The sequence below is a fragment of the Rattus norvegicus genome, chromosome 7 (assembly GCF_021556685.1).
Source record: "Rattus norvegicus strain SHRSP/BbbUtx chromosome 7, alternate assembly SHRSP_T2T, whole genome shotgun sequence".
NCBI classification, from domain to species: Eukaryota; Metazoa; Chordata; class Mammalia; order Rodentia; family Muridae; genus Rattus; species Rattus norvegicus.
Genome location: NC_141540.1, coordinates 62,157,421 through 62,184,185, shown reverse-complemented (window position 1 = coordinate 62,184,185; position 26,765 = coordinate 62,157,421). Strand labels below are relative to the sequence as shown.

At 45.8% G+C, this 26,765-nt stretch overlaps 1 protein-coding gene across 4 annotated transcripts in view; it reads left to right on the top strand.

The window, feature by feature from the left end:
- Myrfl (myelin regulatory factor-like) overlaps nt 1-26,765 on the top strand; it is a 117,021-nt gene that overhangs the window by 44,366 nt on the left and 45,890 nt on the right. For all 4 annotated transcript variants that reach the window (XR_015624187.1, XM_087557914.1, NM_001432407.1 and 1 more), the window contains exons 4-11: nt 86-329; nt 991-1,082; nt 8,744-8,891; nt 13,682-13,877; nt 16,199-16,275; nt 17,709-17,819; nt 19,362-19,452; nt 25,831-26,031. Coding sequence is in view for 3 of the 4 variants with exons in the window: in XM_087557914.1 (XP_087414040.1) it covers nt 86-329; nt 991-1,082; nt 8,744-8,891; nt 13,682-13,877; nt 16,199-16,275; nt 17,709-17,819; nt 19,362-19,452; nt 25,831-26,031 (1,160 nt within the window). In the remaining variant the exon portion in view is untranslated. The remainder of the gene's footprint in view (nt 1-85; nt 330-990; nt 1,083-8,743; nt 8,892-13,681; nt 13,878-16,198; nt 16,276-17,708; nt 17,820-19,361; nt 19,453-25,830; nt 26,032-26,765) is intronic.

Sequence of the window (26,765 nt, the reverse complement as noted above, 5' to 3'; positions counted from 1 at the left end):
GTCCACCCGCATAGCACCTTGCACAGGTCACTCAAGCCTGGTTGGTGAGAATGAGGCACACCCTTTGCTCCTGTCTTCCCCTCAGGTGCATGCTGCGGGACCCCAAGACCTACTGCAGGGAGGATCCCAGCTGCCTTCCTCCACTCCACCACAGCCCCCGGGCCACTGCCTGAGCATCCACCGCAGAGCATGTCTGGCAAAACCCACAGCAGCTTTCAGAACGGCTACCCGGAGTCCAGTCACCCCGCCACCTCCCACCACCAAACGGGGCCCTCCCGACTGGGGATGAGTTTCTCTTACCATCAGCAGCCTTTGTGCCACGTTCCTGGGTAAAGGATCAGATACTTGGTGATGAATCCCTCAGCAGCCACAGCTGGAGTGCCAGAAGGGACCACGGCAGCCTGTCCAGCAGGTGGCAGTGTGGAGACGTACAAAGGACCCCATGAGGACCTATGTTCCTGGTTTAGACAGGCTTCATTAAAAATCTCGGGGATTCAAGGTCCTCACCCAACAAAAAGTTAAAATGTCAGGAATATGTATAACAGTGCCAGGTGGCAGAATGAAGCGCCTCTCTCTTATGCTGCCTCCAGCAGAGGCCCTCAAGGCAGTTTGGGAACGAGTTAGGTCTTAGATAACTGTCAATCAAGGTCTTTTTTTCTTCTCTCCTCGTTCCCACCTCTATCCCTCCTTCTCTGGAAAGCCAAAGCAAGCCATTTGTGGATGTGGTCAAGTTCCACGCGAAGAGAACTCACAGACGTAAACGTACACCCGCACGTTCAGTCCGAGTCCCCTCTGCTTCGAATCTATTGCTAGTTTATCTTTCACGCAGACGCATCTTCCATTGGTTGGTATAGACTGTAGCGCCCTCCAAACCTTAAAGAACTGGAGTTAGACTCGGGGAACCAGAGAGCAAAGGTCTGGGAAGTTCAGTTTGCTTTCGTGCAACAGTAAGCAAAGATACTAACCAACCTTTCTGTTTCTCCACTTCAGAGCCTCGCTACCCCCGACAAAGAAGAGAAAGCTCTCGCAGATACAAGAGGACTCATGGGACTGCTGCGCATGGGCCCACCACTTAAGACCAAGTGAGCAAGTGTGGCTTGGTGACAAAGTCAAGGCATGAAAGCCTTGGCTGTCTCGGGAAGGCTTTTGACCTGCCTCTCAGCAGCTCTGCACAGCTGTGATCCCTCTCATAGAAGACCAACAATGGGCTGTGGGACTGTAGTCCACCTTATTGATGTATCTTTCATGCAGCCCAGTCACACAGGTGCCCCTCTGTCTCTCCCATGCAGGGAAAATGCTTTCTGTTTCAGGAGAAACGGGTCTCAGAGGGACAGGCTCCAAGCAAGCCTGGGGAAATGGTATATATACAGAGCTCTCAAGAGCCTGTTGGCTTCCTGTTTCGTTGTTGCCCACCGCCCTTTGTAGATTTATTTCGTGAGTGTGTGTGTGGGTGTGTGCATGTGTGTGTGTGTGATGTGCGATGTGCATGTGTGTGTGTGTGTGTGTGTGTACATATCCACATGTGTGTTATCTTCTATAACACATAGCACATTTTTTTGAGCTTAAAGGGATGGACTTGGGATAACTTGGTCCTTTGGTCCTTTGGTATCTGAAGTCAAACTGTTGGCATTTTTAGGAGAAGGGATAATACTCCAGGCCAACTCTGCTTGCTACTATAGACATTCCAATGTATGCAGTGTGAATCGTGCCCCAAATTCGGTATATAAATCCCATGCTCTGTCCCCAGGAGTCAGTTTTGTGAGGGTTTCCTCCAGGAATTCCCCCTCCTATTCCTGTCCTCAAACTCTCGCAATGGATGCTCTGAAAGAAGGGAACTGCTGCTTCTTACCTGCTGTGGTTGCTGCCTCTAACTAAACCCTGAGGACTCTCCCAGAGACCACTGGCTTCAGGCATGGGCATGTGCATATGTGGCTTTGTTGTTTGTGGCTGAGAACAACGACGTTACCCTCTTAGCCAAGTCCCAGATGTGGTCGTCTCTGAGAGTGTTCATGTTAGAATAGTGTGGACGTCAGTTCTATTTGAGTGGAGCTTTGAACCTCTTACTGCCTCCTTTCCTGTCTCGTTGATCTGTGAACCCCGTGGTTAGTCTTTTCTTTCCCTCCACAGAAGCACAGGTTAACATTTCCAGGGAGCTGAGGAAATGTCTGTATAGACAGACTCCTGCTCTCTTGCTTCTGACCCCACTTGTCTGAGTAAAAGAGGCTTCATGTCCTCCATGGGACCCTCTCTCTCTCTCTCTCTCTCTCTCTCTCTCTCTCTCTCTCTCTCACACACACACACACACACACACACACACACACACACACACACACTTTTATATGTACAAGGTGTTTTGCCTGCATGTGTGTATGTATGGCATATGTGTGCCTGATGCCTTTGGAGGTCATAAAAGGATGTTGGATGCCCTGGACCTGAAGTTGTAGGTGATTTTAAGCTACCTTGGTAGGTGCTGTGGAAACTAAGATCAGATCCTTTGCAAGAGTATCAAGTACTCTAAAGCCACTAAACTATCTCTTCAGCCTTGACTCTTCTGCGTTTTGAACATCAATAGGAAAGGGTTTTTCAGCTCTAGAGACAAGATCACACAGTCCTGTGCCCAGTGAGAGGTGTCATAACTGAACATGTCATATAGGGCGGAGACATTCCTGCTTCTTCTCTTTAGCCATTGGGGACTCTCTAAGCATGGCTTCCCTTAATTATCAAATGAGAATCATATCTTCTGTTCGTTCACCTCTGAGAGTGTTTTAAAGCAAGGTGTACGGGGTATTTCCAAAGGCATTCAGACGCAAGCCAAGGACTTTCTCCAGTAGAATTGGGTAATCTGTCCTTGGCGTGCTAGATTTTCTCTAGAGATCTTTAGATTACATGAAGGGAAGAAGGAAGTTTGCACCCGGGTTTTCCTCTTAAGAGCTGTGATACCAAGCGGATTTTTGAGGTCTTTGAACCTCAGTGTCAACACTTGTTAAGGAGACTTAGAACCCCCACCTCATAACCACTCCAGAAGCATTTGGTGGCACATCCTCAGACCTAGTCTATCAGCCTGTGATGTGTCACATAGGACTAGACCTAACAGAAAAGTAAACACACACGCCAAAAGACACGAGGCTCAGAACGTCTGTCATTGCATTCCCGGTAACTCAGATGGTTGTCAACGGCAGGTTATACAACCAGGGTTTAAGTGGTCATGAAAAACAAACGGAGGACTGCCATTTGCAGCAATAATGGGTAATGATAATGTAGCAATAATAAAAAAAAACCCATGAATATAACAGCGGGTAAAAGATGCCAACACCTATATTACTATATTTTATTATCTCTCCCACTCCCTCCTCCCCTTCTGCCTCTCCCTCTTTCTTGCCTAGCTTCCTTCTTTCTGAGGCTGGCGCTGGGGATGGAGGCCTGCACCTTGCTCATGCCCGGTAAGCCCTCTAACTACTGGGCAACACCCCTCCCTCTCATCGCATCTCTTAAACATTTCTCTATGCTGTCAGACGGCAGGACAGTGGTGGTTATTAGAAGGTGTGTGTGTGTGTGTGTGTGTGTGTGTGTGTGTGTGTGTGTGTGTGTGTGTGTCCTGGAAGGCTGATCCTGTTGATTGAGCTGATGGCAGTGATACAGTAGATCTACTTATAAAGAAGCAAAAAAAAAAAAATATGTGTGTGTGCTTCACGTCAAATAAACTTCAAAGAACTTTGTGTGAACAAGTGGCTTCTTGCCTTGGAGATGATTGAAGGAGCTGGTGAAAAGCCAAGTCTGGGGCAGTTCTCAGGTGCAGAAAGCACCAAGGGCTGGTTATTAGAGTAAGGAGAATGGGTCCCAGCATCAACCTTGAACTTCAGAGTGTGCTTGCAGTCTCCAAGACCTCGCCAGCCACTTAGCAGTTCCCTGGGAAGCTGGGACTAAACCACTCCAATTGGCCACCAGGATGGATTTTTGATGTGGAAGGACAGAAAATGCCTTTATCTTCAGTGAGATAACTCCAGCGTCATTAGCACTGAACTTCTTCCAGCGAGTAAATACTCTCTCCCCGTGAGGGCTGGAAGGATCAGAGCTGTCCTGTGGCTACATCCGGGTACACTGACCCTGTTACCCACTGTGAGCAAGAAGGAGGCCAAGTTGGTTGGCTTCCAGTCAGCACAGCAGACACAGTATTTCCCAAGGCTTCTCTGGAATAGCAGACAGTAACAATACCACAGGCAGTTATATTTAAATGCTCACGGTTCCTGTGAGTCCTCATTCTCAACTCTTTGCCATTTCCCAGAAGCATCTGGGTGCCCAGGAGTTTGAGAACCACAGCTTCAGTCCCAGTCTACTCCATTTCTCACCCAGAGAAACACGGCCTAGTACCCCATCTGATGATGCATTTCATCTCCCCGGCGGCTGCGTTTCGTCTCCTTGGTGGTGTGCAGTATAGAGGAAGCCGGTGGTGCTCCCACAGGAGGAAGTTTGGTGTTTCCACTTGGCCGATGAGGAAACTGAAGCTTGGAGAGTGGCACCATTTTCCTGGTGTTTCTCCTTTAGGAGTAGAGGTTCAATATAAAGCTCAGGACAGACTTGGACGGACAGAGAAACATTGGTGGGCTTTGCTTTGGGGATTAACGCTATGTGGCACTTGCGGGTATGAGGTTGGTATGAGGAGTTCTAGCATCACCTTGTGTCTTGGTTAAGGTTCCCATTGCTGTGAGGAGACATCATGACCCAAGGAACTCTTATAAAGGCAAACATTTAATCAGAGCTGGCTTACGGTTTCAGAGGTTCAGTCCATTATTGTGGCAGGAGCATGGCAGCCCTGTCCAGGCAGACATGGTGCCGAAGAAGGAGCTTGATCTGAAGGCAGCCAGGAAGAAGTTTGTCTTCTAGACAGCTAGGAGGAAGGTCTCAAAGCTCACCCGTACTGTGACACACTTCCTCCAACAAGGCCACATCTGTAGTGCCACTCCCTGGGCCAAGCGTATTCAAACCATCACACCCTGTTCATGTTCTCACCTGAGAAGTCGAACAACCAAAACTCATGTGTGTTAGGAGACATTTAATGCTGATATCCCAAGAAATGACATTTCCTGTGACATTTGGGATGCCGAGTGACTTGAAGCTACTCTGTTTTATGGAAGTACAAGGAAATGAAAATTGGATAGCGAAAGAAAATACAAACCCTTTCTCTCATGTTCCCCAAGCTATAGACTGTGGCACATTCTACAGCTAATATCATGATTACTAACAGCCCATAGCCGGTCTTACCAAAGACTGCTGGCTCTCTCATTCCTGATGTCAGGCAAGATGTCCATCCCCCATCCCCTTCTTCTTACAAACCAGTTCTCTTTTTGCTTCTATGTCCTCATTTTTGATGACTCAGTGATTTTCATTCATGTTTCTTACAAGAAACTGGCATCATACCAATGGCTACGCCACTGAAGAAAATGTCCACCCTCTCCTATTGACCACTCTCAACCATATACATTCTGTGCGCTACATCCCATTCCATGGCAGGATACTGATGGGCCCAGTCCTGTGCAGATAATCACAGTAGCTGTGAGCTCAAGTGAGCAATGGTTAGGTCTGTCTGGGATGCAAGATTTCACAATATTCTATCCCATCCTCTGGCCTTTGTGCTCTTCTCTCCCCTCTTCTGCCTTGTCCTCCAAGCCTCGGAGGGGATGATATAGATATCCCATGTATGGCTGAGCAGGCAACAGTCACTTTGTCACGTGACTATGTATGCAGCTCTGCACTTAGCACTGGCCACTACAGAAAGAAACTTCTTTGGCCAAAGTTGACAGTATCAGCCAATGGACATAAAGATGATTATGTAGAAGACTATTTGATTGACATATCATGTCCATCTAGCAAAATAGCAGCAAGTCTTACCAGCTTCTTTTGGTGCGAAACCAATAGCAGCTGCAATTGCCAGCATTGTTTCGGAGGTCTCAGGTCCCCTTAGCTGTCAGTAAAGGGAAGTAGCCCACCCCCAGCACTAAGATTTCCATTTATTAATGCATGACCATATTTGTACGAGTTATCTCTGTTCGAACTGCTTCTTTTTAATTGTGTATAGGTGCGTGCATGCGTGCATCTCTCTGTGGGTATGTACTCCTGAGTGCAGGTGCCCACAGGACATAAGACAGCATCAGATCTCCTGATTGTAGACGGTTATGAACTTCTTGACATGGGTGCTGAGCACCCAGCCTAGGTTTTCTGGAGAAGCATACACTCCTACCAACCCCACCCCCTTAACCTTTTCACCCCCCAACATCTGTCTCCTGCTATTGTATTGCATGTATTCTACTAGCAAACCTCAAAGCTTCTTTCTCTCTCTCTCTCTCTCATAGTTCCCTTTCTAGTTTCGTCAGCTCTAGATTCACTTGCAACACATACAAATGAACGCACACTCACACACATATGCAAATTAGAAAATAGATTCATTGTATGAGAGCAAACGTGATATTGTCTTTCTCCATCTGGGTTAACTCTCTATACATATGGCTGATTATTATTATTATTATTATTATTATTATTATTATTATTATTATTATTTTCCAGTTCCACCCATTTTTTCTTTACAACTGGATAGAATTCTATTATAGATCACACTTTTACTATCCACATCCCAGTGGATGAACACCCAGGCTGATTTCCCTTCCTAGTTATTGTGACCTAGAGGAGAAATGAGCAGAGATGTGCGATTGTCTCTGTGGTAGGCTAGAGAGCCATGGGAACATGCCTACAGGTGGTTCTGTGGGATCCTACTGTTTTCTCTTTTTAGTTTTCTGATTTCCATGCTAGCTGCACTAGCAGACACATTCACAGACAGTAAGTGCACCCTTCTCTGTAAACTTTCTAGGGTTTGCTGTCTGTGTTCTCTCTCTTGATTACGAGCTGTTCTACCCGGGGTGAGATGGGATCACAAAGTACTTTAAATTTTCATCTTCCTGATGGCTGAAGATGATGAATACTTTTAAAAACATTTATTTGGAGAGCTGGCTTGGATGTTAAGAGCACATGTTGCTCTTTCAGAGGGACCCGCATGGCTCATAACCATCTGTAACTCCGGTTCCAGGGACTCTGATGCCCTCTTCTGACCTCCATGTGCACAAGGAGCACACATCTCACACACACACACACACACACACACACACACAAATTCAAGCAAAGCACTTAAAATCAAACAAACAATTTAAAGTATATTTATTGGCTATTTGTATTTCTTCTTTTGCAAATTCTCTGTTCAGTTCCTTAGACCAATTTTTATGTTGAGTTGTTAGTTTCCTTGTTTGGTTTCTTGGGTTCCGTGTACACACTTGGCATTAACTCTTTGCCAGTGTTGCCTGTGCCCTGGACCTACTGGCCACTTGACCCTACCTGCCCTTGGGGGTTGGAGGTGAGGTGGCACAGAGTCAAGGACACGGACTCTGGGAGCAGATGAGAAACACCACAGTAAGTTCCCGGAACACTGCTTTAAGCTCCTTTAATACCCTCCACCTGCACCCCCATTGGTCCCAAGAATGCATCTCTTCTAAATAGCAGTTCCTGATTGGCTGGCATTGTTGGCACCAGCAGGCCTTGGTCTCTCAGGCAGTCCTCAATTGGTCCTCCTGCAGGAGCTGCTTTTGCGGGGGGGGGCCCCCAACGTTTACACAGAGGTGCCTCTAGCAAAGATTTTCTTCCATTCCTGTGAGCTCTCTCCTCACTCAGATTGTTTCCTTTGCTATTCAGAAGCCTCTTCACGCCATGAGGTCCCATTGTTGGTCGCTGACCTTTTCTGAGCACCTGGCGTCCTACCCAGAAAGTCCTTATCTAGGGCTGTGTTTTCCCTCTAGCGGTTTTAGAGTATAAGGTCTTTTTGATCCACTTGGAGGTGATTTTTGTATGGAGTGAGAAATAGGAGTCTAGTTTCGTTCCTCTACATGCAGATACCGGGCTTTTCTAGCAGCAGTTTGAAGAGTGGACATTTTTCTCCAGTGTGCATCTTTGACATCTTTGGGAGCCACAGACTATTGGTGCCACGAAGATGCATACCGAACTAGGAGGTTGACTGAAATTAGTAAAACTGAAAACCCAAATCGTCAAGTTGCCTAAAATGAACGAACAAACAAACAAAAACATACAAACGTGAAGCCAACTGGATCTGCTGGCTTGTGGGACACAAACATTTAGGATCGGAGCCAGAAACAAGTTACATCAGGACCAGATGTCAGCATTGCTATCCCCACCTCCCCAGAGGGGCTTTCTCTCCTGTTCCCAGAAGCTACCAGGTGCTCCTGAGAATGTATCTCACAGGCTCAAACCTCGTGGGAAAGAGAAAGCACCTTGATCACTGCATTACCTGAAGTGCTGGGATCTGCCGTGCTTGCACTGGATTAGGCCACATGGCCACTCTAGATATAAGCAAGCATTAATGCTACATCTTGACTGAACCTGGGTAACCAGCCTCCTTGGGCTGGGCATAGACTTCGTTAGGCCCAGATATACAGGAAATATTGAGGAGCTATGTAAGAAGTACGATGCCATAGGTGTCCAGTCACCTTTCTTAGAGATCGCCGACACTAACACATCCTTACTAGAGGGCATGGATCCGGGTCAGCAACACACCTCTGGTCTCCGGCACTCAGTAGCTCCCTTAGTTGTTCTGCTTCACACACAACCAACTCCCTAGCTCCAGGGGCAACGTGAGTCACAGAGGACCAGCCTGGTAAGAGTAACCTAACTCACCTGTTTGTTTTCACAGTGACTAGGACTCAGAGCATTGAAGAGCAGGACCATGACCGAGAGGGTCATAACGGGATGCCTGCGGACCAGTGCTCTCCTGCTCTGAAGTGGAAGCCATACCAAAGTGTCCCTTGGCATAGCATGTTGGACAGTCATTATGAAAAACTGTAAGTGGTCTTAAAGAGCAATGCCTTTGAGATGGACTGGGGGCTTGGTGTCAGATGTTGAGACAGAGCTGTATGTTAGGACTGAATCAAGTGTTTGGGCTTAGGGGCCACCCCTGATCTTATCAGCGAAGCCATTGAGAAAGTATCTGTCCTGACCCTCATAGTTTGTACCTTAAATAAAGAATCATTGAGACAAACGCTCCTCCTGGCTTTCAAGAACCCAGACTTGTAGTTACAACTCATTATAATTTACCCACTGAATGTTGGAGGGAGAGAAGCTTTTTCTATGACCGCAGGCTCAGTAGAAAATGCAGTGGGGAGTGGGGGCTGTGGTTGACCAGATGGCTGAATAGATAAGGGTGCTCATTGTCAAGCTTGTTGACCTGAGTTTAATCCCTGGTACCTGCATGGTGGGAGAAAACTGAGCCCTACAAGTTGTCTTCTGATGGACATCCACATGTGCACCGCTCTCAGAATAAATGTTAAAAATAAGATAAAAGGAAAAAAAGGAAACCCTGGAAAATAACTAACAACTAACTCTTCAGTAAATTTGTGATACCGCAGAATCCTTGGGTGGGCACATTAAATTGGTGACCAGCGTCTACTCCTAACATCCATGCGGAGAATCCATGTTGTCAGGTTCAAAGTCAACATTTTCTAAGAGTCTAATTTTCAAGTAATAAATATGCCATGAGGTGAGAAATACCAGACAGTGCATTTGAGGATCTTTTTTGCATCTTCCAAGTGCAAATACAGTGAAGCTTCTCTCTGGGACAGAAATCTTGGGGAGGCTATAGGAAGTCAAGCCTGAGGAGTCAAGGGGTCTGGGGAGTTGTGTGTATTTGGTAGAAAAGGAGCTAATTTCATTGACATGTCACGGCTGTGTGTGGGTCTGTGAGTTAGAAAACAAAAGGAAAGCTTCTAGGCCTTGCTTCTGAGCTAGCCTTCCCTTGATTATCTTTTGGACAACATGTCATGTTCTGTCTGAAGCATGAAACTGTCACACTCAAAATATGTGTCTTAGTAAAAGACCTTCCTATCTCCACGCATCTGAGTTGGTGAACTTTTAAAAGGTCCCTCTCCCCCTCCCCCTCCCCCTCCCCCTCCCCCTCCCCCTCCCCCTCCCCCTCCCCCTCCCCCTCCCCCTCCCCCTCCCTCTCCCTCTCCCTCTTACCAGAAGAGACTTTTAAAACAGGTTTCTGTGAGGTTTAGTGCATAGAAGCATCTATGCGCCGTTCTGAGTTCCGTGCCTGGGACCCACAAGATGGCAGGAGAGAACCATCTGACCTCTACTTGTACTGGTGCTCTAGAGCCAGCCATCACAGACAGACCACACACACTCATGCATGCACACATGTGTGCTCACAGGCACACACACACACACACACACACTCACACACATGCACGCTCACAAGCGTTGGCTCACATGCACACACATACACATGCACGAACACACGCATGCACTCATGCACACACCAGTCTATTTCAAAAGCCTGTCTGTGCTCCAGTGACCTGGAAAGAGGAGTACATAGACGGAGTCAACGCAAAGGCCAGTACTTAACCAATGTTCACGTTTTCTAAACAAACAGAAAAGCAACATTCACTGAGATGATAATTCAAGCTCCCTTGATTTGACGTTTCAAGTCATTGAGACAGAAAATCCTTTATTTGTTTATAGGTAAATATGTTTAATTTGTCACCAAAAATGCTGTTCCCCTAGATTACCTCAAAGCAATGGAGTTAGGCATTAACACTTATTAACCCTTCCTTTCCTGAGTGTTTCAAGTATATATGACAGAAGAGAGTTTGCAACGCAAGTTCAGTTGGCTTCATGTCATTTTGACGTCACAAGGAGAGTCTCCTTTAGCAGCAAATAGAATGAGTGTTCAGTTGGAGATTGTCACAGTTCGGGACAATTCAGTTCAGCTCTCACTGGTCCTCGCCTTTCTGCACACAGCTGCTCTGCAACTCAGTCCGATGCTCCTGTCCGGCTGAAAGGCCTCACTTCCAGGGTTTTTGTTTTGTTTTGTTTTGTTTTGTTTTGACAGAGAAGTATGAAACATTTTAAAAATCTTCCTTTTCACCAAGACAGTTATTATTATCCACAGTAAATCAGTGTAACTTTATCCATCTAGCCTTTAGCCTTGGGCTTCTTAAACATTTTCTTCTCACAGCCTGCTTGCCTGAGCAATTGTTAAATGACCCTGGGAAGATGTGTGTGTGTGTGTGTGTGTGTGTGTGTGTGTGTGTGTGTGTGTGTGTATGTATATGAAAGGTACACAAAACATTTAAACAAATCTTTGGTATAAATATAACCTCACCATTTAAAAAAGAGAAATAGGGGTTGGGGATTTAGCTTAGTGGTAGAGCGCTTGTCTAGCAAGCCCAAGGCCCTGGGTTCAGTCCTCAGCTCTGAAAAAAAGAAAAAAAAAAGAGAAATAAATTTGTACACTAACAGGATGGGTATGCTTGTTAATTTTTACATAAATATTAAGTCTTGGCTCAATGTTCGCTACTGTAAGACATGGAATAACTTCAGTGTTTTTCAGAGTTGATAGGTGTTTCTGGTTTTGTTATTGTTAATGCCAAGAACATTGATTCACATGAATACATAGTATAAAGCTGTAAAAGGTATATTTAAAGTCATTCAGTAACTGTTGGCAATTCTATCCATATTCTAAGCCAACATTCGTTTTTTTTTAAAATTGCAACAATAGTTGACAATTCAAACACCAATTTTTAAAATAAAATATTCAAACACATTCCAATTCAAAGATAAACTAACTTGTTTGATCTTTACATGCTGAGTAATTATCACAGGAAAATATCAAAAAAGTATTTTCTGTCATCAAATTTTTATCTTTCTGAAGAACAAGAAGAGTTTGTACGGACGGTAGAAATGCTGCAATTCATAACATCCAACAGTTGGGGATGTGAGCTGTGTTTCAGGCAGCCATCATTGGCCTCGTGTGGTGTGATGGTGTGCATACTACAACATGTGTGTTCAGAACTAAGGGTACAGCGACATCATACCAGATGATGTGGTATGCACCAACGCAGCCAGAGACACCATGGACTCATTGCACATTTAATTTTAATTTACTTCTGGCCACTGTGTGTCCATCAACCTTTTATTGTTACCGATTTTTGTTGTTATCTAGATTTTGCCCATTCAGTTATATGGCCCTTGTGTCGGGTTCTGACCCACAACTCAAGAAGAACCAGAGTCAGTGTCAAGTTCCTAGACAGCATAAGGTTCATACATAGTCTTTGTCCAATTCCTTGTTCAGTGACTTTTCCTTTGCTGCTGGCGATCACTGCATTGGCCAGGCCTTTGATTGGTTATTGGAAGGTATCAATGATGCAGGGACAGGATTCAGTGGCAGGTACTCAACTCACAAAGAACATGGACATTCCTTCCCAAGAGACCCATTCATGGTTTCCGCTTTGGGGATTAGAGCAAAATTTCCAAGTTTGGTGCTTTTGTGATAGCAGCAGCCACCTTGGCTGAGGCCTCAGAGGCAGGGAGCCTCACAAGAGACCAGTGGGTGCCGCTTCCTCTCACTCCTGCCTCTGAGAAGAAACTGCTTTCGTAAACAAAACGTCCTTTCTCAGGAGCCCCGATGAATTAAAGATCACGTTCCACAGTGGCAACGTGTACAGGAAAATCTCACCAGGAAAGTTTTTAACATTTTCAGTTTTGTGTCTACTCAATGATGTTAGTTAGCACCTAATGTGCCCATTTATTAATGTGCTAATATTTAAAACAGATTTATTTTGTTAATCATGTGTCCGTACGTGGGTATGTGCACATACATAGTCTGAAGGGAAAAGGAGTGGGTGTGAGCTGCCCAAAGTGGGTGCTGGGAACTGAACTCAAATCGCCTGGAAGAGCAGTGCACACTCTGGACTGCTGAGCCATCTCTTCAGCTCCCTCTCTCATTAATACTTAAAAGTACTTTTTTTAATCATGTTACAGACAGCATTACTATTGGAATTACTAAATAAAGCAAAATCCCGACTACCCTCCCTGTTACCACTCCAGCCCTTTATGCAGAAGAAATCCCGTGGTGTGGTGTGTTTCCAGCGCTGTTTCCAGCCTGGGATGGAAGGGAAAAGAGAATTCTAGGGAGGAGACTCTTTCCAATCGGTGCAATGACCGGCTCTGGTTAATTCGCCTCAGGGCTGTTCCAGGCAGTTCTGACCAGCCTGCTTTTTTTTTTTTTTTTTTACAGCCAGAGGGCTGAACATTTTTTCACCTGAGTATCTGAGGTGTCTGTGAAATTTAGAAGCTTCTTTTTAAAGGGAGGAGATTAACTGTACTCCAGATAATTTTAAGTGGTGCGGTGTCGTCTCAGCTTCCAGCGCCCATTTCTAGTGTATGGTGTGGAGTCGGATTAAAAGTTTAGAAACCGGGGCTGGGGATTTAGCTCAGTGGTAGAGCGCTTACCTAGGAAGCGCAAGGCCCTGGGTTCGGTCCCCAGCTCCGAAAAAAAGAACCAAAAAAAAAAAAAAAAAAAAAAAAAAGAAACCACCCAGGGGACGGAGTCCAGAGAAACAATGGTCCCATTGGGTAAAATTCGTGCTGCTTCCTTGTAGGGAGATAAGCAGGCCGGTGTGCTTCCAAATATCATTTCCATTTCTGCAGTGAAAATGCAGGAAGTCGACTGAGTAAATGTCGTGGAGGGCACTTTGCACAATGGGCTTTCTTGGAGCGCTCATACTACTGATATTATCGACGACAAAGGAAAATACTGTGCAAACTGGTTTCTTGATTCCTCTTCTTTCAGGCCTGAAGTGGGCTATCAGGTTGTGACAGACAAAGGGTTCACTTTCTCACCAGTAGATGAAGCTTTTGTTTGTCAAAAGAAGAACCATTTCCAGATAACCGTCCACATCCAAGTCTGGGGAAGTCCGAAGTTTATTAAGACCCAAGTGGGCCTGAAGCCAATAGAAATGTTTTACTTGAAAGCTTTCGGAATTAAGGTAGGCCTTTTATTCATTCAACTGACTCGAATCTGTATTTCTTTTTTTTTTTTTTTTTTTTTTTTTTTTTTTTTTTTTTGGTTCTTTTTTTCGGAGCTGGGGACCGAACCCAGGGCCTTGCGCTTCCTAGGTAAGCGCTCTACCACTGAGCTAAATCCCCAGCCCCAAATCTGTATTTCTTAAGTGTTCTAGTTATCTATTACTCCATAATCCTAACCTCGAACCTTAGTGACTTTAACAAATTAATAACAGCGGTAATTTATTCAGAGCACAATTCTGCCCTGGTCAGATGTGGTCGTGATGTTGCCTTGACAACACGTGTGTCTGCTGTCAGCTTCTGTGATGCACCAGTCACATTTGGGTGACCTATCACCTGGTGCCTAAATGGGATTATGGCTGGGGGGTGTCAGCTCTTCTCTGTGAGGACATCGGTGAGGTGGCTTGTGCTTCCGACACCATGGTGGATAAAGGTTCAAGACATAGGAAGTGGAATCTGCCACTTCCTCGAGTTTGAGCCCTAAACCCAGCACTACAACCCCTCAAACCGTGGCTTTTGGTTTCCAATGTATAAACTGTATTTCATCTTAGTGTATTTGCTCGTGGCCATTTTAGTTTTGGTACTGGTGGATGAGCACAGGAAGTGGGTTCAGTCCTCACCTGGCTCTCAAGGAGTTCTCTAACTTCAAAAGATAAAGAACTGTTACTTAGGCCACACACGGGGAAACTGAGGCCCAGCGGTGTTACATAATTCACCTAGGACAGTAGTGGCAGAGTTGCTGTATCTATGCTACATAATGTTTATGTCAAACATTCTTGACTTAAAGATAGCAGCAATCATTTATTTGGGTCACACATCCGCCACTCGGTTAGTCTGGCTGTGACACCTCACTTCTAGCCATCATCAACAGCTCGGCAGAGTCCCTTCTAAGTTGCACACAGCATGGTTTGAGAGCGAGCGGTCACACTGTTTTCTCCTATCCAGCCCCTTAGGGGAACCCATGTCCGTTATGTATGTATTTTACGCTAACAGTGAAGCTGGCCCTAGGCGTGGTGTCTTCTAAGATGTCGCCCAATGCTGTATCTACCACTCCCCTTTGTTCCCAAGTGAACTCTTAAAGTGAGTCAGTAGCAATAATTAAATGCAAACAGCAAGCCAATAGGGACAGCCGAACATTTTCTGATGACGGAGACAATGTGTCCACTGTGAAAACGTTGGTGTGTACTAGAACATGAAGGGGAGATGGCGCTGGCCGCTAGCTGAGGTCCAGCAGCCTTTGGAAAGATGGTTCCAGCGTGAGTGCCCATGTGCTGGCACTGTTCACAGAACAGGGTGTGTAGCAGCGGCGCGATTACTTCCTTAGATCACCTACGACTTCCGCATTACTTATATGCCAAGTCATTATTGCCTCATATTAGAACTGAAGCTCTGCCAGAACAGGAGCGTGTGTGTGTGTGTGTGTGTGTGTGTGTGTGTGTGTGTGTGTGTGTGCACATGGGCGTGTGTGTGTGTCCTCACATGTATGTGTATTAGCAGGGATCGAACTGATGGGCGTCAAGAACTCTATCACTGAGCTCCTCTTGTGGTGTTTTGTTCTGAGATGAGATTTCACTAAGTTGCCCAGGCTATTCCCGAATTCACTTGTCACCCAAGCGAGCATGAACTAGATGATCTTCCTGCCTCAGCGTCCCCAAGGCCTACCATTACAAGCCTGTACCACTAGGCCAAGTGATTTTCATCCACTTAAACTTACGCCCTTTAATATGTGTTAATTGTATGCACTAATGGAATTCGCTGTGTTTCGATATGTGCGTCCAAGGGCATTAATCCTGCCATTTCCAATTTTCTTCACATTTTTTTCTTTTAGAAAGAAAAGGGCAACAGTAAGAGTATCGGCTGCTTTGTTCACTTATCTGAATGCCTACTGCAGGGCCTGGCACTAAATAGTGAATGAATGAATGAGTGAATGGATTCTTTACGTTGCCTTGGTCTTGTTTAGTTTATTTTTTTATTTTATTCATTCTTACTTCTGATATTTCCATCTTTTAATAGCACTCACCGTATTTCATCACTTACTTCTGTAGGCAAGACCCTCCTCCAACTGGTGTCTTTCCCTTTGAGTACCAGTGGTACACTGCTGATGTCAGTGCCCGTCATCTAGTCTAACGTGGCTTTTTCAGCATTCAGAGCTTCCACTTGGAGCCTAGCCTGGGACCCTGGCGAAGGTTTTAGGCATCTGAACATTCTCTACAAATGGACACTATCTCGGTACCTTACCTAAACTATTAAGAGATTGATTTCCTTTTTCTGTTTTCCCACACAGGTAGAAGCCATCAACCAAGTGATTTCGATTGAACAGTCCCAAGCAGATAGAAGCAAAAAGACCTTTGAACCTGTTAAGTAAGATGCTCTTCTCTGAGTGCGTTTCTTGGTGAAGGTTTGGGGAACAAGAATGATGTTATTCACTTTTTATTTTTCTTTTTGCTAATTAGCATTTTATTTTTATTTATTTATTTATTTTTTTGGTTCTTTTTTTCGGAGCTGGGGACCGAACCCAGGGCCTTGCGCTTCCTAGGTAAGCGCTCTACCACTGAACTAAATCCCCAGCCCCAGCATTTTATTTTTTAATTTTTTATTATTTTATTTGTACATTTCAAATGATATCCCCCTTCCCGATTTTCCCTCCACAAGCCCCTCATCCCATCCTCCTCCTCTTTGCCTCTGTGAGGGTACTCCTTCACCCACTTGCGCACTCCTACCTCACCGATCTAGCATCCCCCTACGCTGGGGCATTGAGCCTCCACAGGACCAAGGACCTCCCCTCCCATCGATGCCAGATAAGGCCATCCTCTGATACATGTATAACAGGACGATAGTATTATAAACACCTGTTTATCAATTATAAAAAAAAAAACTCCGAGGCCATTGCAAAAGACCGTTATGAAAAGGTCTACCTGAAAACTTCACCACTCTTCTAGACGCTTTGATAACGAATGGAGTTGCTAACAATTTGATTCCTGGATATGCAACATGCCTAGAGATGGTAGTTTTTTAATTTAGATTAGCACAATTTTGGTTGAATTAATTTTGAGGTTTCCCTTCTACGCATGCATACAGTCCATTTCTCTGTGTATTTTATGGTTACCGTGACAGATGTCAGGTTGAGAGCTGGATCTTGTGGTACTATCCACAGCAGTAGTGACATAAAGAACCAGAGTCCTCTCTCTAGAATGGTGTGAGGCAGGATCTGTTTCTTGGCTTGTTTGGGTCAGGATACTGATGAGGTAGCCTAGGCTAACTGCTGTCAAGCCCTCGGGGCAGGATGGTCATTCAGCCTAGACAGAGCCACTCATACAAACTGCGGTGCAGTCCAGGCACACGGGCAAGCACGTGACCCGGTGCATGGGGAATCTCCCTTGCTTGGTCAGGCTATGCCGCTTTTCATGGAAGGATGCTGTTTCCTGTGGCTAGGCTATGGGAGGTCACCTTCACAAAGAAAAGGCCAGTGTGGGGTGCTAGAGCAACAGTGCTGAGACCAGGAGAGTATCTTTCCTCTCACCATGGAAGTGACAGAAACTGTTTAGGACATGCTGAGTCGTGGTCCTTGGATCGAAACCTGAAGCACAGCTTCTGCTAGCAAGGCGTCCTTCTGTGGTCTTCCTTGGTGGACACTCCTACCCATGCTGTGGATCCCTAAGTGACAAACCCTAGGATAAGCTGTCCTCTGCAGTGCGATGAGATCAGGGAGCCAAACATCCGGGGTCCCAGCAGATTAGGCGTGATCAAGCTCTGCGTTCTCTTATGTATCTCGATACTTCCGTTGTTTGTTTTAGAATCGACCTCCTGACTGACCAGGTTACCAAAGTGACCCTGGGACGATTACACTTCGGTGAAACCACAGCAAACAACATGAGAAAGAAGGGGAAGCCCAATCCCGATCAGAGGTACCTGAGGCGCCGTGAATGAGAACGGCTGCACACGTGACCTAGCCAGGACTTGGCCTCCAGTGCCCATGATCCTTTGGGCCACCCAGCCAGCACACTCAGCCAGACTCGGGGATCTCCTCCCTTCTCCGACTTGGTTTATTAATGTATCTCGTTTACCCAGATACCTTGGCTCTCCGGTCCTCACTCCCAGCAGTGCTCGGTCTAATTCCCTCCGTGCTTCTCCAGATGGGCGCCCACATCGCTCTTGGGTTCAGGACTGACTGCAGTTTCCAAATCTGTGTGCCGGTCCTGAAACACTGCCCCTTCTCCTTATTTTAACAGAAGTAAAAGGAGAGGCAGACCGGCATACACCTGCAATCCCAGGACTTGGGAGTCAGAGGCAGGCGGCATGGCTAACCTGGGCTATTTAGTGAGACCAAAAGGAGAAGTAAGGGTAAAAAATAAATAAAAAGGGACGGAAAAAGAAACAAGGAAAAACCCTTAACAATGTCCACCTGTCTCCTCGAGAGGCTTGACCCAGGGCCGGCAGAGATGGCTGCTACATTAGGAAAACACCCGTTCTCAAGCCTCACCAAGACCTGCTGACTCAAGTGTTGGCGAGTGAGCGTAGCCAGCTATAGCTCAGCAAGCCTCTGGGTGGTGTCTGTCCCATCGGTCTCTGGCATATGCTTTGGTGTCCAGTAGGACAGATTTAGGCATGTTATTTGCTAGCTCAGTGACCTTGGGTGTGCAGCTTAACTTGTCTGAAATTAATTTCTGTCTACGGCCACACTGCCTCCCGTGCTCCTGGTCTCATCTCTAATTCATTTCCTAGACTGTCAAGTGGGTGCAGGAACAGTACCCGCCCCAGGACATTTTGAGGGCTCTTGAGCAATGAAGATGACTTAGTCCAGTGCATGACCCCTCCTGAGTCCTCCCTGGGAGTTAACAACAACGGAAACAATCATAATTAATAGTGATTTGATTTAGTTCAAGGGGAGCATTCACATTGTCTAGAAACTGGAGTGACAAGGTGAGGGGGTTTGGAGTGGCTCAGGAGTTAAGATCCCAGCCAAAGGAGCTGCCATGCTCAGGGTAAAGCCCTACCACCACCCTCAAAGCCCCAGAGCCCAAAAGAAAGACTTCTGTCTCTGAGATGATGGCTCATTGGATAAGAACCCTTGTTCTTACAGAGGAACAAGATTCAGTTCCCAGCATCCACATAGTGGTTTACAACCATCCATAACGACAGTTCCAGGGAGGCCAACACCCTCTTCTGACCACCATGAGCAGTAGTAGTCAGGCACATATAGACACATATATACATGCAGGAAAAAATTCACACCCATAAAATAAATTTGAGTGGGGGAAGAAAAAAACGTTTTCCAGGCCCTGCCTTCTTGCCCTTTATAGAACTGCAGCCTAAGAAGAGGATCAAAGTCTGGGAGGTGGTTGCTCATGGCCTTAATCCTAGCACTCGGGAGGCAGAAGTGGGCGGATCTCTGAGTTAGAGGCTCCGTTCTTTGACATGCTCCCATTGGTTTGCTGTTTCTGAACTAGATACTTCATGTTGGTGGTCGGATTGTACGCTGCTAACCAAGACCAGTTCTACCTGTTGGCTGCCCACATCTCTGAAAGGATCATTGTGAGGGTAAGCACAGCGCTCTGGTTTTCTGGACCGTGTATACTTTTCTCCCTTGCAGGAAGAAGTCGAATCGTCGGGGACATAGGTAGACTTGAACTGCATCATCTCCTAACCGTGGCTGGTAATCGTAATAGCAGAAACGATTGTGTTAGTTTTCATACAGTAGTTCTCAGTCAGGGTCAGGAAGGACAGAAGTGATGTGCAATACTTTACAACAGACAGGAAAACCCTCCCACCGGAAGTATTCCCTCTCCAAATGCCACAGTACTGAGGCTGGGAACATCCTGATGTTGACTCTCTGTTGGAGGCACTGGTTAAACATCTACGCATGGCACCACTTTATACTGATGACACATTTTTATTCTGTGAGTAGTCTCAATACCCAGAGGACGGAGGTTTGAGAAGCCAACTCACGCAATATCACTCAGCTCATAAATAATGGAGTCAGCAGTAGCCCAGCTCTCTCTCTCTCTGATCTAGGCTTGTTGAGTAAAGAAAGTACCAGGAAGGTTTTCTGTGTCCCAGAGCGACTGCTGACCCCAGGGCATCTGGGCCACTGCCTCACACGAGGGACTAGCACAACACATTTGCTGAGTGGTTACAGCTGTGGATGGCGTCTTGGCAGCTGTGGGGACATTAAGCTCCTAGCAGCTGCAGCTGTGGCTGTGGGTCCAGACTGGCCGCCACCGAGAGTGTTGCAGGAGACAGTAGGTTCCCCGGCATGGCAGCCTTAGGTGAGACGTGCTGCCCCAGGCCTTTGAGAGCTGCATAGGGAGGATGTGATGTTCCAGAAGGGAGCACCATCCACTGTGGGCAAGCCTGTGTTCCCAGCTGCCCACCTGAGGCACTGAGGACACGTCTGCCTCCTTTTGGAAAGTGGAGTTTCTTCTTGCCTGCTTTGAGCTGTTCTGAATCAAAGGACCCTCTGTTATTATGTTAGCCAATTAAACGTGATAAATTAGCTACTAGTGGAAACCCTTCAGTTACCCCAGAAATCTCACTGGAGGTGAAGCAAAGACAGAAGTGAAGTAAAATGCTTGCACAGAAGCTGGCTGTTTGCACACGGCTGTTTCTGACATAACCATAGGCCAGTAAGAGTCTTTTGAGGTAAAACCAGGTATCTGCCCAGTCCTCCCATAGACGCCCTCCCCCTCCTCTCTACCCCCTGTTCAAAGCTATGCCGGACCTCTCATTCGGTACAACCTAAATTGCTTGGCTGTGGTCACAAATATGGTCTGAACGCCAGCCCAGAAATTAGGTTGCTCACTGTTCCTGACTTTTCCTCAGGAGGAATGAAGACGCAGTACCATCTTTCTACTTGGGACACACACTCTGTTAGTCGCCTGCATTCTTTGACTAACTTTCGTGGCAGAGGTTTCCCCTTTCTCAGCTGGCAGCACTGTGAGCGCTATGCAAGTTCAGAGAGCAGCCAGGGAAGGAAGGGAACCTGGCTCTCCTGACCTCCATGAACAGGAAGCTGCTTAACCAGTGCGCCCCGGCAGATCCTCATCACAGCACAAAGATGATTAGCTCAAACTTGCCGAAATCCACATTTAGTCTGAGTGTGACACACCGAGATTAGGGGTCACGTAATTGACCCAGTTTTTAAATTCTAAGGACGCATCGTACTTGGAGACAGTAGCTTTCTCCCAGCTATTACTCTTGGTTAAAGAGAGCGCCCTAGTGTTGCAGTAGAATTGGAGACACCAACGTACCCTCAGAATAACAAGAACAATGATAACAGTAACACAGACCCTCTAACTCCAAATAGCTCACTGGCACTATTTCATTCTTGCTCCAAAACACAGGTATGAGGGTGGAAACGGACTTCTCGGTCCATTTAAATGGATGACACTGTAACACTGTGTATGTATGCATTTATTATGTATTTATAATATATAATGTATAAAATATAATACACAATATGTAATATACAATATATTGTATAACATAATATATGATATCATATAACACTAGATTATATATACATATATTTATACATAAACAAACACATATATGTATATAATATATAATACACACACACACACATATATATATATATATATATATATATATATAGAGAGAGAGAGAGAGAGAGAGAGGTGGGGAAGAAATGCAAAGAATGGCATGATTGTTTGATTCAGGTAGTTTTAGAAATGCTCAGCCAGTCTCTGCTGCACCTCACATTCTAGAAGGACATCTGTGTGTGGTATATAGCAATGGAAAGAGACTACATTGTATCCAAGAGTCAAGTGTGGCCTCTGAGGCTATGGCCTGGTTCTGCTAGCTTAACTCCAGAATAAGAGACAAGAAGGAAGGTTTAATAATTAAAGGCATTGCATGCTTGACCATGATGGGAGACTCTGAATCTCTCTGTCTCTCTCTGTCTCTCTGTCTCTCTGACTCTCTGTCTCTCTGACTCTCTGTCTCTGTCTCTGTGTGTGTGTGTGTGTGTGTGTGTGTGTGTGTGTGTGTGTGTGTGTATACACTAAACCATTTCTCAAATGGCGGGGATCAGTATTTTACTCTGTTAGAAGTGACGTTATGAGGACTGTCCCCAAGACTTTGGTCTCGGGGAGGTATCCAGGACACCACATTTGTCAAAGTTCTTCTTGAAGGGACCATGGTGGCCAGTGTTTGGCCATTGTCCAATCTGATTTGTCAACCACAACAGGTTTAGAAATATATTAAACTCCTGTGGTGTAAATGACTTAGTGTTAATTAAGGTCTTCTCCAATACACCGATTTATTTCTCAGGGTTTGAGTGGCGTTCCTTCAGAGTTCCCTGTGCTGACCCGGTTTTTGCTCAGCTCTGCTTCCTTTCTAAGTATTCAGTTAGGGACTGTTTGAGGTACTGTACGGCAAGCAGGAGGTACAATTACTTCTGTCTGCCTTTCAAAGCCACCGTGGGATTTCCTTCTTTTGAAAAGAAGCACATTTTTTTTTCTGTTTCATTCTTGGAAGAAGAAAAATGGTCCCATCCTCAAGGATTCCTGCTTTTCCTGCAAACCACCCTGAGGTAGAAGACTAACACCAAAGACTGTAAGACTGGTGAAGGGTACAGATGGAAAAGGGACATTCTCGGAGGCAGCTCATTGTCCTGTGAGAACATGGGCACTCACGCACACGTGCACACACACACACAGACACACATAGAAAGACACACATAGGCACACACATGTATGTGTATGCACATGCGCATACCCACACACACACATAGTGTGTGCACACACAGAAATACAATCCTGGGAGCTTGTGCAGACACAAATAGCTAAGCCGAGTCCTAAGCTTTTATTTTAATCTCCACAGCGATGCCCACAGATATCCATTTCTAAGAAGCTCCTGGCTGCAGATGCAGATCTAAATACACCACACTGAATGGTCCAGAGCATCTCTGGACCCCGTTTCAACAACTTTTCCACAAGATGCACAAACTCTGCTATTAGCTCCTTGTCTGTGTTTAGAGTCATAAATAAAAGTAAAACAACACCAACAAAAAATTCCTGTGACTTTTCCTTCCAGACTCAAATCACTTCTAATGCTTTCTGCTATCCTGAGCAGGAGGTGCCCTCTGCACTGTGTTCTTGCAGAAGGGAGTCCTACCCCACTGTGATTCCATAGAGCTGTGCTGCTGTGTGATTACAGGTTAAACAGTGAGCGCTGCCTCCGGGCAATTATGTGGAGGATGAATTTGTGTCCATCCATCCTTAATTTTGATGACTGTTCATGCACATATGATTTCCCTGAATTCCACAATAATCTCTGGAGATGGGTAAAGACGGAAAGTAGGCTTATCAACATTCTCCAAAGGATAACACTAGTATCTGAAGATACTTGCCCTAAAGTCTTACAACCAGTTGATTTCATATAACATAGACTGGAATGCTGAGTTCTTCCCTAAACGTATGAAGCCATGAGACACAAAGTATTTTAGAAAAGTACATGAAACCAGTTTGGCGTTTGGTATCAAGCAACCGCTGTTGGGTCTCCTATGGAGAGAAGCTCCTGATTCTGGACAGCATGCACTAAGGGTTGCTTTCACCCATGAAGACATGGGTTCCAGGAGGGGAAGTAAATATATAGGTCTTGTAGTATTTCTCATTCGAGATTATGAGCCCTTCTTAGTAGCTCTTGTAGATCTATCTGCATTCCTTGATGAAATAATTTGAACTTATTTTAGGGATTAAGTTTCATCTGTTGAAACAAATATAAATGTTGCAGTTGTAATTTAAAAAAAAAAAACTACTTCCACCTGCTTCTCCAGTATCCAGTTACCAACATGATAAGAATTATCCCAAAGCTCGTTTGCAGCAGCAGGAATCCGTCCCTGTCCCATTCTGCTTCCTTAAAGTGGCTCCTTACGTTCAGCAGAGAGCAAAGTGCATGTTCACTCTATGCTTCTGTGTAGATCGCTCACCATAAAAGAACTGAGTCAAAGCCACTACCCAAAGACTATACATGGACTGACCCTGGGCTCCAACGTCATAGATAGCAATGAATAGCCTAGTAAGAGCACCCGTGGAAGGGGAAGCCCTTGGTCCTGCTAAGACTGAACCCCCAGGGGCTGGGGATTTAGCTCAGTGGTAGAGTGCTTACCTAGGAAGCGCAAGGCCCTGGGTTCGGTCCCCAGCTCCGAAAAAAAGAACCAAAAAAAAAAGACTGAACCCCCAGTGAACGTGATTATTGGGGAGAGGGCGGCAATGGGGGGAGGATGGGGAGGGGAACACCCATATAGAAGGGGAGGGGAGGGGTTAGGGGGATGTTGGCATGGAAACCGGGAAAGGGAATAACATTTGAAATGTAAATAAGAAATGCCCAATTTAATAAAGATGGAAAAAAAGAATAAAAAAGAATGGAATAATTAATAAAAATTAATAATAATAAAAAGTAAAATAATGTTATATAAATTAAAAAAAAAAAGAACTGAGTCAAAGCTTAACAACGGTTCACATCCAACCAGCCAAGGATCTTGCAGAAAAGCTTTTGTGGAAGTGTTTTATACAAAATAACTTTTAAAACTGTTGCCTTGTGTTCTCCCACCGCTATTGTCTGCTAAGCATCTGTGGCTGGGTCATCTAAGAGGCAGAGGTTCTCAGATGGTAGAAACAAAGTCCTGGTCGGAGTTGCCCCAAAAATTCTTCAGTTGAAATCAAACTAAGAGCTAAACCTGGTGGCTTCTTTTTATTTTGTTATTACTTTAATGTATAACACATGCATGTGGCAGAACATTCACGCAATACCAAAAAAGTATCTAGTGAACAGTGTGGCTTAGCCACCTACCCCAGTCCCTAGCTCTCCCAGTGTGTGCTCAGGAGCAAATCTCTGTAAGGACTCGGAGCGGTCTGCAGGGATAGATGGTGCCCAGATTCGAAGCACCCCAGGCAGACAAAATGGAAATCCCTGTGTTAGTGCTGTCTGCTGAGGTGTCAGGATCTTAGCGAGTCTGGACTCTCTTCAAGGGGATGCAAACGGAAAATCACATTTAGAATACCATCATTTAGAAAAAGCAACCGGACTTTGTCATGAGGAATGTGAAGGATTTGGAGACCTCGTGTTAGAAAACAGGTCAGCAGCTACAGTGGAGCAGAGAGGAGAGGGTACAACCCAGCAGAAGTTCTTTGGCAAAGCGTGTTTCTAGGCCTGGTTCCCTTTGGATTGTTTGTAAGGACCGCTGGTGCGACCTCTAAGCCACATTGTGAAAGAGCAGAGTGGAGAGCTGTTACTCGGTAAACAGAGGACATGCAGAGGTAGCTGTAGCAAGGATCACCTACGTGTTCTTGGGCAATTTATTATCCTTTCAGAGTGCCCGTGTCAGCATGAGCATGGTGGTACTTAGATCACAGAACTGCTTCATGGGGTAGCACACAAAACATGCGGCCGCCGAGAAGCCACAGCACCACCCGTGTTCAGAGAGTAGTCGAAGCTGTCTGTGTTACTGTTACTTGTTTGACAGATTGCACGGGCACACCACCAATATGAGTGTTTTGAAGTTAGTTATAAAGACTAGTAAAATACAAGGTATTTTTATTTAATTGATCATAGGATAACATGTTTATTTCTGTTATGAATTTTAATTATTATTATACCTGAAAAGAGAGTCAAATTTTAGTCCATGTCCCCTTTCTCACCTTTTAAAGTTGTCTATGTGGTATGACCAAACACACAGAGATTCTGTGTTCTCAGCCATGGTATTCAGAGTTTCTACTGCTGTGGGTCTCCCTGGCTCTCCTGGGCTCTTGGTGTTAATTGACTATATCAGCGTGTTCAACCCAGTCTCATAGGAAAGACTCGGATAACAGTCAGTTTTCCTTTGCTCTGAGGATGCATGATCAACTCTTTCTGCCACCGGAACTTTAATTGCAGTCTGCTGCTGTGTTTCTCCAGGCCTCTAACCCAGGGCAGTTTGAAAATGACAGTGACGCCCTGTGGCAGCGAGGACAAGTTCCGGAATCTGTCACCTGTCATGGGCGAGTAGGAATAAACACAGACACACCTGATGAAGCCCTGGTTGTCTGTGGCAACATGAAAGTGATGGGGACTGTCATGCATCCTTCTGACATCCGGGTGAAGGAGAATGTCCAGGAGGTGAGTCTGGGGCATGCCACAGGACCCTTCCTCGGACACCTAATCGGGTGTCTAGGACTCCCAGCCTGTCATGCCTGGCTCCGGCATGTCTGTGTGTCACCCGTCGCTGTGAAACCAACACGCTACTTGAAGATAATGGTGGGTGGAGTTGTGGGGCATCTCTGTTGCGGTCGTAAAGCTGTTCTTGTTACCAGAGGTTGGGTCCTCCTAACAGAGTCAGTGAGCAGCGGCAGCATGTCACCGAGTCACGGGCAGCATGTCTTACGTTGTTTTCTACAGGCCAATACCTGCCTTCCGTGCCATCCGGTTGCTAATAGAGACTTCTCCAGCCCCTCCCTCCCAGGGTCCTTTGCACTGGCTCTGCCAGCCGTTGTCTTGCATGAGGAGATCTTTGTGAGGAGTGCTTGTAAAGCTCCCCAGTCGCGGGTCCTTATGGGCCAATCAGCTTTGGGTCAGAAATCTGGTGCCTTGATTCACTTAGGACAGGCAGTTGCCTAGTGCATATGAAAATCCGGCCTGAAGATTTGCTTAAATGAAGATGCTTCCCCAGGCTGCCCAGCGTCTTCGGCTGTGACGTGGAGGTGGGCCTGCCTGGCCCCCAGGAGTCGTTTGCTTACTTGGGATGCAATACAAAGGTCTGGCAGGTTGTGTTAGCTCAGGATGGTCTGGTGATCAGGATGACGGCTCAGGCCACTCCTGTTTCCAGCTTCTCATCCTGGTTTCCTCTCACAAAA